This window comes from Prionailurus viverrinus, chromosome D2 (assembly GCF_022837055.1).
Source record: "Prionailurus viverrinus isolate Anna chromosome D2, UM_Priviv_1.0, whole genome shotgun sequence".
In the NCBI taxonomy this organism is placed as follows: domain Eukaryota; kingdom Metazoa; phylum Chordata; class Mammalia; order Carnivora; family Felidae; genus Prionailurus; species Prionailurus viverrinus.
In genome coordinates this window covers 30389206-30402595 of record NC_062571.1, presented here as the reverse complement: position 1 = coordinate 30402595, position 13390 = coordinate 30389206, and the positions used below count along the sequence as shown (strand labels likewise).

At 36.8% G+C, this 13390-nt stretch overlaps 1 protein-coding gene across 5 annotated transcripts in view; it reads right to left on the bottom strand.

Annotated features, from left to right (window-relative positions):
- Positions 1-3296: 3296 nt before the first annotated feature.
- The window catches only part of TET1 (tet methylcytosine dioxygenase 1), a 128678-nt gene continuing 118584 nt past the window's right edge, over positions 3297-13390 (bottom strand). For 3 of the 5 annotated variants that reach the window (XM_047826018.1, XM_047826020.1, XM_047826021.1), the window contains one exon: positions 3297-13064. In XM_047826018.1, the coding sequence (XP_047681974.1) occupies positions 12049-13064 (1016 nt within the window). In that variant the 3' untranslated portion in view covers positions 3297-12048. The remainder of the gene's footprint in view (positions 13065-13390) is intronic. The other 2 variants (XM_047826019.1, XM_047826022.1) reach the window with 2 other exon arrangements.

Genomic DNA, 13390 nt, shown 5'->3' with positions numbered 1-13390 from the left:
CAGGCTCCAGGCTCTGAGCCATCAGCCCAGAGCCTGACGCGGGGCTCGAACTCACGGACTGCGAGATCGTGACCTGGCTGAAGTCGGCCGTTTAACCGACTGCGCCACCCAGGCGCCCCCCAAAGCCTGCTTTGGATCCTCTGTCAGCTTCTCGCTCTGCCCCTCTCTCATTCACACATGCATGCACACACTCTCTCTCTCAAAAATAAATAAACACTTAAAAAAATTATTAAAACATAGGGGCGCCTAGGTGGCCGACTTCAGCTCTTGTGGTTTCGTGGTCTGTGAGTTGGAGCCCCACGTGGGGCTCTGTGCTGACAGCTCAGAGCCTGGAGCCTGCTTCCGATTCTGTGTCTCCCTCTCTCTCTGCCCCTCCCTTGCTTGCTCTCTCTCTCTCTTTCTCTCTCAAAAATAATAAACATTAAAAAAATGTTTTTTCATAATGAAAAAATAAAAAAATAAGAAAACAGTTCTACATACATTTATCTGGGCTGCTAGATTTAAAAAAGAGAAGCAGATTTTATTTCGTTTGCATATGTGCGCAGCCTCTGGGTAGGCACAAGAAGCAGCTAAGTATGGTGGCCTTTGGGAAGATGAAATGTGAGGCTAGGCTTGGCAGACTGATTGGATGCTTACTGAAAAGCCATTCTCCCCTATTTCTTCCTTTGCTGACAGAGCCCACATTTTGCTCAGATGTGACTTCAGGAGAAAAGGATTTCTTCAACCCCAAGAGGTAAATATTGATTGGCATAAGCCAATTATGGTACTTCTTCTCCCTGCTAGTGGTTGTTTTAGGCATGTCTATGTGACAAAATATTGGCCAATGAAACAAAAGTAGTATATTATTAGGGGCTTCTGAGTTTTGTTACTGATTAGGAAGAGACTAGAGGGTAAACTCCTTTTTAGGATTTTTAGGTAAAGTTGGGAAATGTCCTGATTCTTTGAGTTGTCGCAGCAATCTTGAGACCATGAAGGAAACCTAAGAGAATTGCAGATCAGGAACTCTGGTATCATTGAATTGCTGAGTTTATTAGCCTGGAATCACTTATCTCTGGATCTCTTGTTAAGTCAGAAAATGCACTGTTTATTGTTTAAGCCACTTTTAGTGGTAGCCAGGAGCATCTTTAGTACAAACATTGGACAACAGAGGTAGTGATTAGAGAACAAAGGCAAAAGAAAAATAATTAAACTTCCTTACATTCACAGCCCATTGACAGGTCCTTGAGACAGGCAGAGTGACCTTCCTCAAGAAACTCAACTCCCCTGATGTTAATACTTTGCTAAAGGCGAAAGGGAACTTAGCTTGACATTAGCCCAACCTCCAGGATCTTGTCTTTTTTTTTTTTCTTTTAATTTTCATGTATTTGGAGAGAGAGAGAGCTCCTGCACATGTGTGTGAGTGGGAGAAAGGCAGAAAGAGAGGGAGAGAGAGAATCCCAAGCAGGCTCCACGCTGTCAGCACAGAGCCCAACTGGGGGCTCAGTCACAAGAACTGCGAGACCATGACCTGAGCCGAAATCATGGGTCCAACCAATGGAGCCACCCAGGCACCCCTGTAAGTCTGTAACATATAAAAACCCCTTTGGAAACTTCCTTTATTTCTACCCTCCAAGATACAGGTTAACAAGCATCCTCCAAGCATATGGCCCACTGATATACACCTGAAGGGTCTCATGACTAATGTTTTACTAGACAGTAGTAAATGACCTTTTCCTAACAATAGTGAATCACTCAGTGTCCTGAAAACCTTGATTCCAAATTCCTTAGAGTCTTAAGCTATCCCGAACCCCCTCCCAACTTGAAGGAATATAATCAGCCACTCCTCACAACCTCAGTGCAGTTCTTTCTGCCCATGGATTCTGTCCCTGTGCTTTAATAAAACCACCCTTTTTGCACCAGAGATGTCTCAAGAACTCTTTCTTGACTGTTTGCCCCTGGACCTCAACATTTCACATCAGTGGGAAGTTCATTACTTTTTTCCTCCTTTAATATCTTTTGTACTTCTTGAATTTTGTACCAATGGAATGTCTTAACTATGAAAAAAATGTCTTTCTTTTAAGTTTTTTTTTTGTTTTTTGTTTTTTGTTTGTTTTTTAATTTAAGTAATCTCTACACCCAGCGTGGGGCTGGAACTCATGATCCTGAGATCAAGAGTTACATGCTCTTCTGACTGAGCCAGCCATGCACCCCAAAAATGCCTTTAATTAAGTGCATTCCCTTTAATACAGAGTTTTAATGTTTATCACTATGAAAAATTGTATAAAAAATAGAACTACCCTACAACCCAGCAATTGCACTACCGGGTATTTATTCAAGGGATACAGGTATGCTGTTTTGAAGGGACACATGCACCCCAATGTTTATAGCAGCACTATCAACAATAGCCAAAGTATGGAAAGAGCCCAAATGTCCATCAATGGATGAATGGATAAAGAAGATTTGGTATGTATATACAATGGAGTGTTACTCGGCTTCACTCATATGAGGATTTTAAGACACAGAATAGATGAACACAAGGGAAGGGAAGCAAAAATAATCTAAAAACAGGGAGTGGGATGAAATGTAAGAGATTCTTAAATATGGAGAACAATCCCTACTGGAGGGATTGTGTGTGTGGGGGGGGCTAAATGAGTAAGGGGCGTTAAGGAATTTACCCCCGAAATCATTGTTGCACTATATGCTGACTAACTTGGATGTAAATTTTAAAAAATAAAATAAAATAAAATAAATTTTTAATGCTTATTTTTGAGAGAGAGAGAGAGAGAGAGAGAGAGAGACAGTGTGAGCAGGAGAGGGGTAGAGAGAGACAGAGACACAGAATCCAAAGCAGGCTCCAGGCTCTGAGCTGTCAGCACAGGGCCTGTGCGCAGGGCTCGAATTCATGGAGTGTGAGATTATGACCCGAGCTGAGGTCGGACGCTTAACCGACTGAGCCACCCAGGCGCCCCACTAGGGGTATGATCTTAGCCACTTAAAGCTTCAGAATTGATCTGTAAAATGGGGTTAATAAGAGTCCTTACTTAATAGCATCACAGTGGGAGTTAAAGGATTTATATAAAATGCAAAGTTTTGGGCATATAATTATTCCATACATGTAGCCATCTTGATTTAGGTTGAGCAAAATTCATACATTTGAACATCTCTAAATATTAAATCTTATAGCCTTATATAGTTAAAAATGTGTGATTTTTATTTGATATTAAAATTTTTTTAATATTATTTTGAAGAGGAAAGAAAAATTAGACTACCAGGTGCAAAATAGAAGTATAAAATTTATTTAAAACCACCCACAAAGTTCCGTGTAATCAGGAATGATACAATTTGCAATAGTTTTTTTAAAAACTCATGACAAAGATTTAAAATATAATTTCAATTACAGTATTCATTTAGCCTTATTCAGTTAGAACACTTAATAAAAAAGAAACTTTATGCTCTAAATAAATGAGACACACAAGGAAAATATAATAGACAATTTCCACAACTATCTTTACATGTATGTTTCAATACTAGTACATTTCAATGCATTTTGCTACATAAACATGAAATCATGTACAACTGCTGTGCACCAAAATTTAGCTTAATTAGGTTCTTTCAAGTAACATGCAATTCCAACTCACAAGTCTTCAAGTACTGCTAATAAGTGTTCCCTTGTATGCAGAGCACTACATGTTGAACTGTAATCATCACAATTAAGATTATTTCTTTCCCTTCTGCATGGTGAAGTGCTTTTTCTTTAAACGGTTTCTCCCATATGTTAAGAACCAAAACCAGATTTTGTAGAATTTTAAAATCTTTTTCTTATTAACTTATTTCATTGTATGGGATATTTAATACAGTAGGACTGCAATAGGTAAAAATAAACCCCCCTAAGCAAAAAATCAAAGGTACAAAATAAATAGTAAATATACCCTCAGAGGAGGAAAAGTCACCTAGAGACAGGAATATTAACTTGTGAAATTGATACTTCTTTATTGAAAGGTCAGTACTACTCTATTTCCCCATGATGAAGTGTCTGTGAATATTTCACTCCCACTATTGAGAAGCAGTCATTCTTCTCCTTTGAACCAAAGTATTGATATGCACGTGAGTCTACTTGGTAGGTCATCATATAACACAAGAGAAAATGAAGAAACTAGAAAGTCATGCTTTTCCTTCTGCCAAGTAGCTTTACAAATTTCTCTTCAGGGAACACTTCATGATTTCTTAGTAACTCAAAGATGACCATCCACCCATAGGTAACAATGCAAAAGCTGCCCTCCCCACCCCCCCCCCCTTTATTACTATAAAACCGTTTCTGGAAAAATATTTCTCTTAAAGCACCTATCACAATGTTATCTGTTATAGAAGTTTAAAAAAAATGACCATACATAGTAATAAAAAATATTTAATCTTCATTTTGCTTTTTTTTTAAGAGCTGTTTTTGTAAGGTCCTATGTTGTCAGCCATTTTAGAATATCACAAACAGGCATTAATTAGTGAGGATAGGCAGTTACTGAATCAAATCACCAAAAGTGGAATTTATTTTGACTATTTAGGGAAGTTTGGGTTTTTCATTAGCAACCCATAATGTATTGATGGAATAGGCAAAATATCCTACCTCTTTATTTTTATAAAGAACTTACTAAAAACTTTACAAATACATCTCGTTATTTTTCTTAACTCTCTGGGCAAAGGTATGTTTAAACTTTGACTAGAGACTTTACATGGCTGGAAACGAAGAGGAAGGAAAAACAAAACAAAACAAAACAAATTTAAATAAGTGGGAGACAGTACGATCTCTTAGAGATGTCAACAACTTTACATTTTTACTATGAGTACCTGAAAACTAAAATAGTCAGTTTACTGAGCACATTCCCTTCTAGAAACCTGCACTTCAATATAACAAATACATTAAACTTTGATTATGAACTGCTGATCTTAGTCTTTTTAAGAGTAGTATTTTTTAAGCAATTATTATTGAGGTTTCCCTTTGTTTTCGTAGCACAGGGACATTCCTTATTAAAAGGTTTATTTACAGGGGAAAAACTGAAACTTCATTAATCTAAGCCCTAATGCAAAAGTTCTGGGAATTTAGGGAGACCTTCCAAAGTATGCATTAAAAAATCACTGGCTAAATAAATAGTGGAAACAAAATACGTCAGAAACATGTTTTGCCTATGTTAAATAGGGTTTACATTATTCTTAGATCTGGTCTGACAAAATTTCTACCCACTAATACTAAGTCATTGTTTATGATACCGAAATGCATTTATTTGTTTTTGAGAGGGAGAGTGTGCACACAGGGAAGGGGCAGAGAGAATCCCAAGCAGGCTCCACACCACCAGCCTGGACCTTGATGTGGGGCTCGAACTCGTGAACTGTGAGATCACGCCCTAAGCCAAAGTCAGACACTTAACTGACTGAGGCACCCAGACGCCCTGATGCAGAAATGCACTTAGCAGTCTGCAGATATGAAATGGTTTAGTCTCAGATGGGTTGACTTGGTGTATGACTTGGAGCAAGCCATTTGCTACTCTTGCCAATCAGCAGGTTCACCACCAGTAAGATGGGAACATTTGGACATCTGTCCAACCCTCAGTGTTGGGGAGAAAAAAATGAGCACATTGTAAAGCAGTTTGATAACCTAAAACTTTATAAAATACAGGGATTATAATTTTCTTACTACCATATTTGCATTCAAAATGGTTCCTCATTTTGAGCTATTTTTCACATAAAACTTATAGGGTGGGGAGGAGAGCTATTAATGAATTTTTGGCTGGGCTGGTGGAGTGAACCAGCAGATTGTGAATAGGGGCACAAATCTCCCTCCTCTCTGCTCCTTAAATCCCCCCTATTACACTCAGAACTCCTGATAACTGATTTATCCCATCTTTAAGAATTCCTCAAGTTACTTTCAGTTCATTTTTAACCTTTCTCACCCAGATTTTAGAATATTTCCTATTATTGTCAAAACCCAATTTCCAAAGGGGTAAATTTACATTAGAAAGTAGATATCATCCACAAAACTGGGCCAGGAGATAAAACGTGCAAAAAATATATATATCTACTCTAGAAATCAGACCTGTTATTAATTCAAAGTCACTGGTCAGACAACTTATAATTAGCATAATGTATTGTACAGAAATAGCAAAGCTATGCAGAAATAGTGCTAGAATATTTAACTTCTTATACAATTTTTTTTTGCAAAACACTCAAGCACTAATAAAAAAGTTAAGAGACAAACATTGTTGGGATTGTTAAAGAGAACAATGGGCGCATGACCACTATCTAATCCTAAAAACTGAATTTGCCTCTACCCAAAAATGGCTAAATAAAATATTTTGATTCTTTTTGGTATTATTCCACAAAGGATTTGTGAAACATGATTTTAGAAGACAGGAAAAGACACCTTGACCAAGATCACTGCTATTCTTGAAATGAACCATGTGTATATGTGTAGGGGGCATGGGGAAAGGAGGCAGAACAGGGAGAGGAAGCAATAGAATTTTAATTTAAAGAAAATCAGAGGAAAGGATAAAAACTGTAAACAGAATGAAAGTACACTAGTAACAGCATAGCGTCAGTGAAATGAAAAACGAAAAATAACAAGCACAGTTTCTGGTCAAAGATGGCAAGTCTATACCTAGCCAAATGAAGAAGGAAATTACTTCTTAATACCGTCTCTCCAAAAGTGAACATGTTTCTGACAGCTGCAAGATTTTTTTCTGATGAACAAGACAAGAGAGAATGCCTTTCATAACAGCTGCTGGGGACAAAATTTCTATTTTAGGAAAACTAGGTTAAACTATTCAACAGGAGTTTCGCAAGTTGCGCACAAACATAAATCGGTTAAATCAGATGTAATGTGTTTAAAATCTGATAATAACATTCCTACCTTAGACTAAGTTTTGCTTCAGTTATAGGGGACATGTAAGGCTGAACAAACAAGAAAAACTTGTGATCCCGGCGGGATCATGGTATCAGAGTAGGAATGGGAAAAGTATGGCCAGCAAAGCTGAGACAAGGGTTTGACTTCTAAAGCTAGAAATATTAAATATTGCATACTATCAAAAGAGAAACACATTGTGGGGCCCTTAAAGGAGAAGTGAAAATTAGGAGTGGCAAAATGAGGAATACCTTTGGATTACTTGAAGGAATAAAATACATGCCTTTCGAAGTAAACAGTGGTATTTGATCAGGTGCCCAGAAGACAAGGGGATTGAAACAAAGTCACCTAGATGTACTGGAATAAAGAGAATTGAAGTTTGTAGAGTTCAAGACAAAAAGAGTGATGTCTTGCGTAAAAGCCAGTTTTATCATTTCCAAAATTAAAAGAAGAACTTAGACACTCTTTTATACATGAGAAAAGAAAACAAAGAAACAACAACAAAAACCCGCCAATAAGTCTTAATACATTCTAAGAAAATACATGAATCCAGCTTCTGATAGACATGCTGATTCTTTCTGAATTGCATTCCAGAGCCATAAGTGGCGTCATTTTCTCAACCTGTTAGAAGAAAGCTCAAAATGGAGCACAATTTTGATTTAGATAAGTCCAGACTCTTCAGGAATCAGGGCACTCATTATCATCACTTGGTTGAGTGTACCTTACTGTTGACATTGAAGTTACAAGTTCAATACACTTATGGGCAAGTTTAGGAACTGTGCACAATGAAACAGTATTCTAATACAGGTAGACAATCACTTCAAAATTAACTATGCTAGGATTTACTTGTGAGGCCAACTTGGCAGGAGGTGTGACTAGACTGTACAACCATGGCTAGGTAGTATATATATATACACTGGATATACTTTCTCCAATTCTTTTAATCATTCAACTTTTCATAACTCCTTATATATGCCTAATAATTGTTCCAGGGGAAATAAAAGCCTGTACCGTGTAAGTACTTGATATATATATATTTTTTATTGAAATAGCAAATAAGACTATTGCCACATTTTGTTGGATTAGTTAACAGGACAACTTCATAGGTAAAAAGTCAGCTAGATTTCCCACACAGGGGAATCTTGATCCAATTTCACTTGACTTATTTTCCTGAAGCCCTCAGGAAAACAAACAAAAAAATAAATAAATAAAAAAAACAAACAAAACAAAAAAAGTAATAGAAAAAATAAAAGGCCATTTTTATCTTTCACATGTACTGCAATAAGGTTATTTCTCAGTGATACAATACTCCCTGGGTGAGGAAATCAAGTTTGTTTCCTAAAATCCTCCTACGAACAACAAAGTGGCCTTCATTTGATGGTTTAAATTCTATTTATAAACATAAGTTATACACTGACATTAACATCTGCTCTTTAGGCCCCAGTGATTTAACTATAGGACTTCTAAGGTGTCTTCCAGGGCTATGAGAGGCCACTACCATATTACTTCACAATTCTTGTCATAAAATTGTACAGAAGATCAAAACTCACAGTTGTACTAAATCTAGACTAAAAAGAAATTTCCATGCAGCAAGAAGTTGTGAAATAGAAGGTAGCTATATATTATTAAAAGTCACATACAGCTACTGATTTACTCAGCACATTCAAAGGAAGTCCTGTGCTCGCTATAGGTGGAAGTTGTCATGCAATGTCAAAACTTTGTCCCAGATAAAAAAATCTGAATAGAATTTGTCTTAAAGAATAAACTTAAGTAGTTTGGGGTTATTTTCATACATGCTATTGTGGAATAAATGATGATCCTTTCAAATCCACTGAAGCAATAACATTAGAAAGTAGGTTACTTCATATGAATTGTTATCTCATTTACACAAGGGTATGCATTCAATTAAGTATGTACTGGGGTTATGTCTTAAGTAAATTGCTTACGGATTTCATCTAGTTGAAATTCTATATTTAACAAATTAAATTATTTCACATGCAGATTGCATAACAAAGATGTTGGTAGGGTAAGCTGCAAACATTTTGCTAACATATTGCAAAAATTTACCTACAGCTATACATTTTCAGCTAGCCTCACTTTCCAATAATATGTTTCAATTAGGTCTATGACATGATGTACTTGGTACTTCGTAGATGGATTGGAAGATACAGGTGAGGCTGATAAGCAGAAGAAAACATTTTTTTCCAACCATGGCCTGAGAGCCATTAGAAACGGGAGTCTGAAGGGCAGAGTGATATATTGTAGGATTCTAAAATAGGCAGTTCATTGCAGTTAGTAAGTTTGTAACATATTATGGACAGGTTGGGTTGACACGGGGATCACGTATCAATGAATTCAATTATCATACCATGAACAAAGGCAGAAGATTCAAAAACTCAATTTGAGTGCTGTAAGAGAGGTGAAGCAAAAGGTGATCGTGACGGTAAAACATAAGAGGTGTAGAAATAATGTTAGATGACCAGTTTTCTGAGTGAAAATGTCATTTCAAACAAATTTATTTCCTTGCTTCATAAAAGCAGTCTAAAAGCAGTGTTGCTAGCATACAATCACAATGCTGTAGAACATTGAATAAGCAGGAGTTAAAAAAAAAAAATCACAGGGCAGACAAAGGGATGGTAAACTGCTAATTTAAACTTATGAAGTAACGTCCAACAAAGTAGGGATCACGTGTGGTTCGCACCATGGGGTTATCGGTTGAGGCAGGCTATTGATGGTGTGAATTATAATAAGGAATGGAAAACATTTTAGCTGAGAAGGGATATTTTCATATATGTTTTTGGGGCAACTGCAGCCAACTTCACAATTTTCAATATTACCCTAAGTCAACACTGGAGCTTCAAGTTCAGTTGTTAAGAAACTTATTCAGTTAGTGACCCTGATGGGAATTTCTGCAGATATATTATAATGGATTCTTTTGAAGGAAACTTGCTGTTTCTTTGAAAACCATGGATAAAAACATCTTTTAGGATTTAAATTCTTCAAGTTTACTTTGTCATGGGCGGCGATTCAAAGAAAATCAAAAGCTAACATTTAAATTCTGCAGACATTTAGTAAGTGTTGAATGGTAAGAAGATGGATGGATGGATAAAGGGTGTTAAAACTTGAACCATTAAATCTGGTGATGAAATAATTTCTAGTGGGAGCTAAGGCCTAATATCTAAAATGAAATATCACAAGGGCGTATTCCTGATAGTCTAATACTAGTAAATATCTTATTGAAGCAGCAGAAACAATAAACAATCACTTATTTATATACTTATATGTATAAGAAACCTTAGGCTCACAAAAATATACATGTTTTAAAACGGAAATCTAAGGCACACAAAATACTAAAACAAGTCAATGAATCACCCTATTTTACATATTCAAGAAGCAGAAATCTACTTGTACAAGATGATGGTCTACCAATGGATATTTGTTATATACAATCCCTTCATATTCCTTTACTTGTATTAGTCAAAAGCTTGAAACTGATACTTTGCACCATATATTATTTTAATATAAGTTACAATGAGTTTTTCTTTAGAGAGCTTACTGGAACTGTTTGCTTTTGCACCAAAATTGTTGAGTGTTAGCAGTTGTGGGCTTCCTATGGCATTTCCAAGGGAGAAGCACCATTAATTAGGTTTTCCACACTCCCAAGGAATCTGACACTTTGAATGTTATAGCACCTCTGCATTTTAACAGAATCAAGTATTTCATTGAAATTTCTTGTTCTAAACATTTTGCTCGGGCAATCCTTTTTGTTTTGTTATAAAATGAGCCAATAAAATAATGGGAATATATAATGGGAGGGCTAACATAAATGGAATGCCTATTTTCCTGTTACCTAGAACACAGGCAATTATCAGAGAAGATGAGTTTTCATTTTCCTAGAACGAATGTGCTTAAATCAACTACTTTGGATTAGTATTAATGGGCAATACCATTCCTACTGTTTCGGATGTGTGGATATATGATGATGATAGGGAATTTATTTTTAAAAGATTCCTACGGGAATTTTATTCTTATTCTGTACCAGAATGATTTTAAGAACAAATAAGGCAGTTGGGATGGGTAGGGTTTTTGCTACTTTATTTTTATATTTGAACACCTTGAAACTTTAGAAGCATTTGACTCTTCTGATTCCTACTATGTTTCATCTCCTTTTGGAAAAACCTTTCATGATTATACTGAGAAAGCTGGAGGGAAAGTAAATTGGGGCCACTGTTGCTTGATAAATCAGAAGAGAGCACTCTTACTCAGCTCCAAATAAAACGTTAATCGATATCGGTGATACGCTTCCTAATTCCGATTTTAGAGAAAATGAACAATTTTTGATGTTCTAGCTATTTTATAAGTAGCTAATATTTGCATGAGGACACATTAAAAAAAAAAAAGAACACAACAAACCATATACATGATTAGAATACATATTGCAGTTAACAAGATGGAACTCTACACAGCAATAAATGATTTCTCTTGTATGCAAATATGCATAAACAATAGACAATAGGATTCTTATACTATACTATTTCAAGTTACTTTTAAAAATAGAAAGTGCTTTTAAAATATATATTTACAATTTATGAACAGCCTCCAACCATTATTAACAATAATGAATTATTTTATACAGGAGAGATATTTTGAGAGAAAACATTTCATTGGTTTATTTCAAAGGAATATGCCGATTTTCTAGCAATGATTGGAAGATGTTGGAACAATGGCACCATGAAAAAATAATGCAGCTTATTTTTAACTGTTGATGTGGGTAAGCACCAGGAGCTGTGTAGAGTTAACACTGTGTCTTGATTTTACATCATAGCACATGAACCTGTTAAAATCCTCTAAAAATGACTCTTGTTTCATAGTAAACAGACTTAATTTAAAGCACCAAACTGAGTGATTCTATCAAGGTTAACACCTAACCAAAACATTTCTTTATGTATTGAAAACTATAAAACTTTTATTTTTGCTTAAAATGTGCACCTTCTACCAATTGTCAAAATATAGTCACAGTTAAGAAATACCCACCCCATTTTTGTTTTTTTTGTTTTTTTTTTACCTCAGCCTTCAAATGGGTGAGATGAAGATATAAGTAAACGACAACATGACTTTCTTTTAACAGCACCTTGAAAAAATACACAAAACTAGCAAAGGCATTAAGAAGGGGAGAAAAGCTTTCAGACCCAATGGTTATAGGGCCCTGCAACATGTGTGAGAGCATAGGGGGACACTGTGACAATATTGTCGTGGGTTAATGTTAATGCTTTATGAGAAGGAATTTGGTTCAATTCATTAACTTCAGGGGACAGTTCAGGACCCTCATTAGCTGCCTGGTCTTTCTGCTCTGAGGCCTTAGTTTTCTTATTCTTAGCTTCTTTAGCCTCAAACTTCATTTTGTTTAGTTCAAAACCATGTTGGGGCTTATTCAGGTTTTTGTGCTGGTAGAAGACAAGGGAGAGGCGTGTGGGATGATTCCGGTTTGGGTGTTCGACAGGAGTCGTCGCGTGAAGCTCTCGCCGGGCACACTCGATCAAAACGGAGCCATGAGCAGGCGCGATAGCCACCCCACCAATGTTGGCATCCAAGAAGATGTGCTCACTGTCTGACCAGTACTCATCAATGTGGGGCAATTTCTCCTCAGCAGGTGACAGGGGGTCATCTGAGAGGGGATCATCTGAGAGAGGCTCATCTGCTTCAGAGTGTGGCTCATCTTCTTCCACCAGAGAGGACGCAAGGTCATGAGGAGAGGCGGTGAATGGGGGTTGCTGGTTTGGATGATTAGAAGATAGCTGTTCAGATGGACCAGTGGGAGGCTCAGAATAAACCAAGGAATCTGGCATGGGAGTAGACAAGGTGGGAAGAGGAACCACTTCACCAGGCTGTGCAATTCCAGCGCCTTCCCCTGCAGCTGCATTAGCACCACCGTGTCTCGCAGAAGGCATTGTGCAGTGAGGATTGCTACTTCTTTCTGAAAACCCGTACGAAACTGACGACACATCGTTCTTAAAAGGAGCTGTTGTGGCCGACACAGTCTTAGGGGACCAGGAGAGACTTGGAGGTATGTTAGCCTCTTTCCATGTGTGAGGAATGGATGGGGTCAATGAGTAGGTTTTAGTGTTGTCCGAACCTTTGAAGATAAAATGGGGTTCAGTTTCATTTTTTATTTCAAGGTGCAAGGCTTCGGTTTTATTCCCTAAACAGAGAAAAGGACACCAAATGCGAAGATAAGTACAAACTACTTTAGGTAGTTGTCTTTAAGGAGTATTTTAAAGAGAAATACATGACAAAACATTGATGATGGCAGTGTTGGTCAGTTTTGTTCTATTTACTTTAAGACAAACATACAAGCATGCTTTAAAAATTGCATGTAGTTTGGTATGCTGTTCCAACCAACAAATTTCCTTAAAGAATGCTTCCCTAGGCACACATTTAGCCAGAAGGATGCCCAGTGATTAAAATACTAAGAAATTAGAAACAACCTAATTGGCTATAAAGTAAATATTGAAATCATACATTGGA